The sequence below is a fragment of the Theropithecus gelada genome, unplaced genomic scaffold (genome assembly GCF_003255815.1).
Source record: "Theropithecus gelada isolate Dixy unplaced genomic scaffold, Tgel_1.0 HiC_scaffold_9360, whole genome shotgun sequence".
In the NCBI taxonomy this organism is placed as follows: domain Eukaryota; kingdom Metazoa; phylum Chordata; class Mammalia; order Primates; family Cercopithecidae; genus Theropithecus; species Theropithecus gelada.
The window spans coordinates 1-1755 of record NW_020266144.1 but is presented as its reverse complement, the minus strand read 5'-3'; the positions used below and the strand labels follow the sequence as shown (position 1 = coordinate 1755).

Here is a 1755-nt window from a genome sequence, read left to right as displayed (position 1 = left end):
CAAAAAAAAAAAAAAAAAAAAAAAAAAAAAGAAAAAAAAAACCATGGACATATGTTAAACCGAAGAGTCTGGAAGAATCTATGAAAACATTAACCACTAGGCCAGGGGCAGGGGCTCATGCCTGTCATCCCAGCATCTTGGGAGGCTGAGGCGGGNCCTCGGCCCTATGCCCGCAGCTGGCCGGGGCAGAGCAGGCCCGGCTGTGCCCAGGCTCTTGGCAGGCAGTGACGGCGGGAGGGGGGATTCCTGGACAGGGTGCCCGATCCCCACCTCTCACACGGGGCCCCTCACTTTGTCCCTCTGGCCCCAAGGACCAGGTCCTGGAACTCTACAAGAGCCAAAGGTCACGTCTGGATCGTGAGATCAAGAAAACTGGCCAGGCTTTGGCCTGAGTCCTTTCCACACTGGACAGAAACAGTCTCCCTGCTCCCAACGGCAACAAAAACATCCAGAAACTGCTTGGAATGAAACCGCCAGAGGGCAGAAGGAATGGCCCAGAACTCGGGGTTGGGGTCACAGGAAGCCACCTGTTCAGTGGAATCTGAGAAAGGCCAAGGCCAGCTGGGATGAAGCAGCCCGGAGCTTCTGAGGTCGGGGTCCGGGACGCGGGCCGGAGCCGGGGGCCCGGGGAGAGCTGCAGGGAGCAGGTGGGAGGGACGCCCCTGTCTCAGCCTTCCCGAGGGCGCAGGTTACATAAACCCGGGGATGGAGCCCAGGGCGCCTGGCCGGCTGCTATCGGCAAGGGTGGCCGCTTTCCAGGCAGGGCCCGGCTGCCAAGGCTCATCCGGGCCTTTGTTGGAGCCTGAGCGAGTGGCCGCGCCAGCCACCCCCAGGCTGGCCTCGCTCCCCCGCTCACAGGCCCAGCTCCCCAACAATAGCAGCTGCGGGGTCTGGGGGGGGCCTCTTTGTCTCCTCCGGGGAGGGCGGGGAGGGCAGCAGAAAGGCCGGGGCGGCCTGGGCTCCGCTCCCTCTTTCTCGCAGGGGCGCAGGGGGAGGCAGCCGGGGTCGAGCCCCCCCCAGGGAGGAGGTGGGCAAGAGCCCCACGCGCAGATGATACCGGGAGGGCCCCGGGCCACCCCTCTGCGGGCCAGGAGACTACCCGGGGACCGGACGGTGCCTTCAAGGAAACTGAGGATTCTCGGGGACCGCAGCAGAGGCTGAAGGTCCCCGGGACCGTCCGAGGAGGGGGCCGGGCACAGCTGGGTGGGGGGACCCGGCCATAGAAGGGAAGCAAGCCCAAGCCAGGAGGCTGCCGGGCCCGCCCGGGGACAGCGCTAGGACCGCGGGGCAGGGAGCTGGTTCCTGGCGCCCGAGGTCGCTCGTGGGCTCAGGGACCCGGGCGGGGGTCGCCGCGCTCACCTTGAAGTAGCCGCCCTCGTAGTAGGTGTTGGGGGGCCCGAAGATGGCCACCTCCCAGTTGTACAGGTCGCCCTCGTCCACCAGGGTCACGCGGAAGCCCTCGACCGGCTCTTCCTGCAGCCCCTTGAGCTCCAGCAGCAGCGCCTTCTGCGAGCTGGGCACTAGCGGCCGGGCCATGGCGGCGGCGGAGGGGCCCGGGGTCGGCGCCGCGCGGGGCCGCGCGACCACCGCGAGCTCGCGAGACGGGCCGGGCCGCGCGCCGTCCGGGGAGGAGCCGCCGGGGCCGCCGCCTGCCTCCTCCTCTGCGCCGCCGCCGCCGCCGCCCGGAGACCCCGAGCGCTCCACCAGCTCTGGCGCCGCCGCCCCACCAGCGCTCGCCTTGGCCCGGCCCGCGCG

At 68.5% G+C, this 1755-nt stretch overlaps 1 protein-coding gene across 1 annotated transcript; it reads right to left on the bottom strand.

Annotated features, from left to right (window-relative positions):
• Nucleotides 1-852: 852 nt before the first annotated feature.
• Nucleotides 853-1752, bottom strand: LOC112618080 (myosin IC heavy chain-like; the record flags this gene model as incomplete). Its single annotated transcript, XM_025374679.1, has 2 exons — nt 853-1080; nt 1360-1752. Coding segments are annotated over 2 exons (621 nt in total), but the record flags the coding sequence as incomplete, so codon positions are not given.
• Nucleotides 1753-1755: the final 3 nt, after the last annotated feature.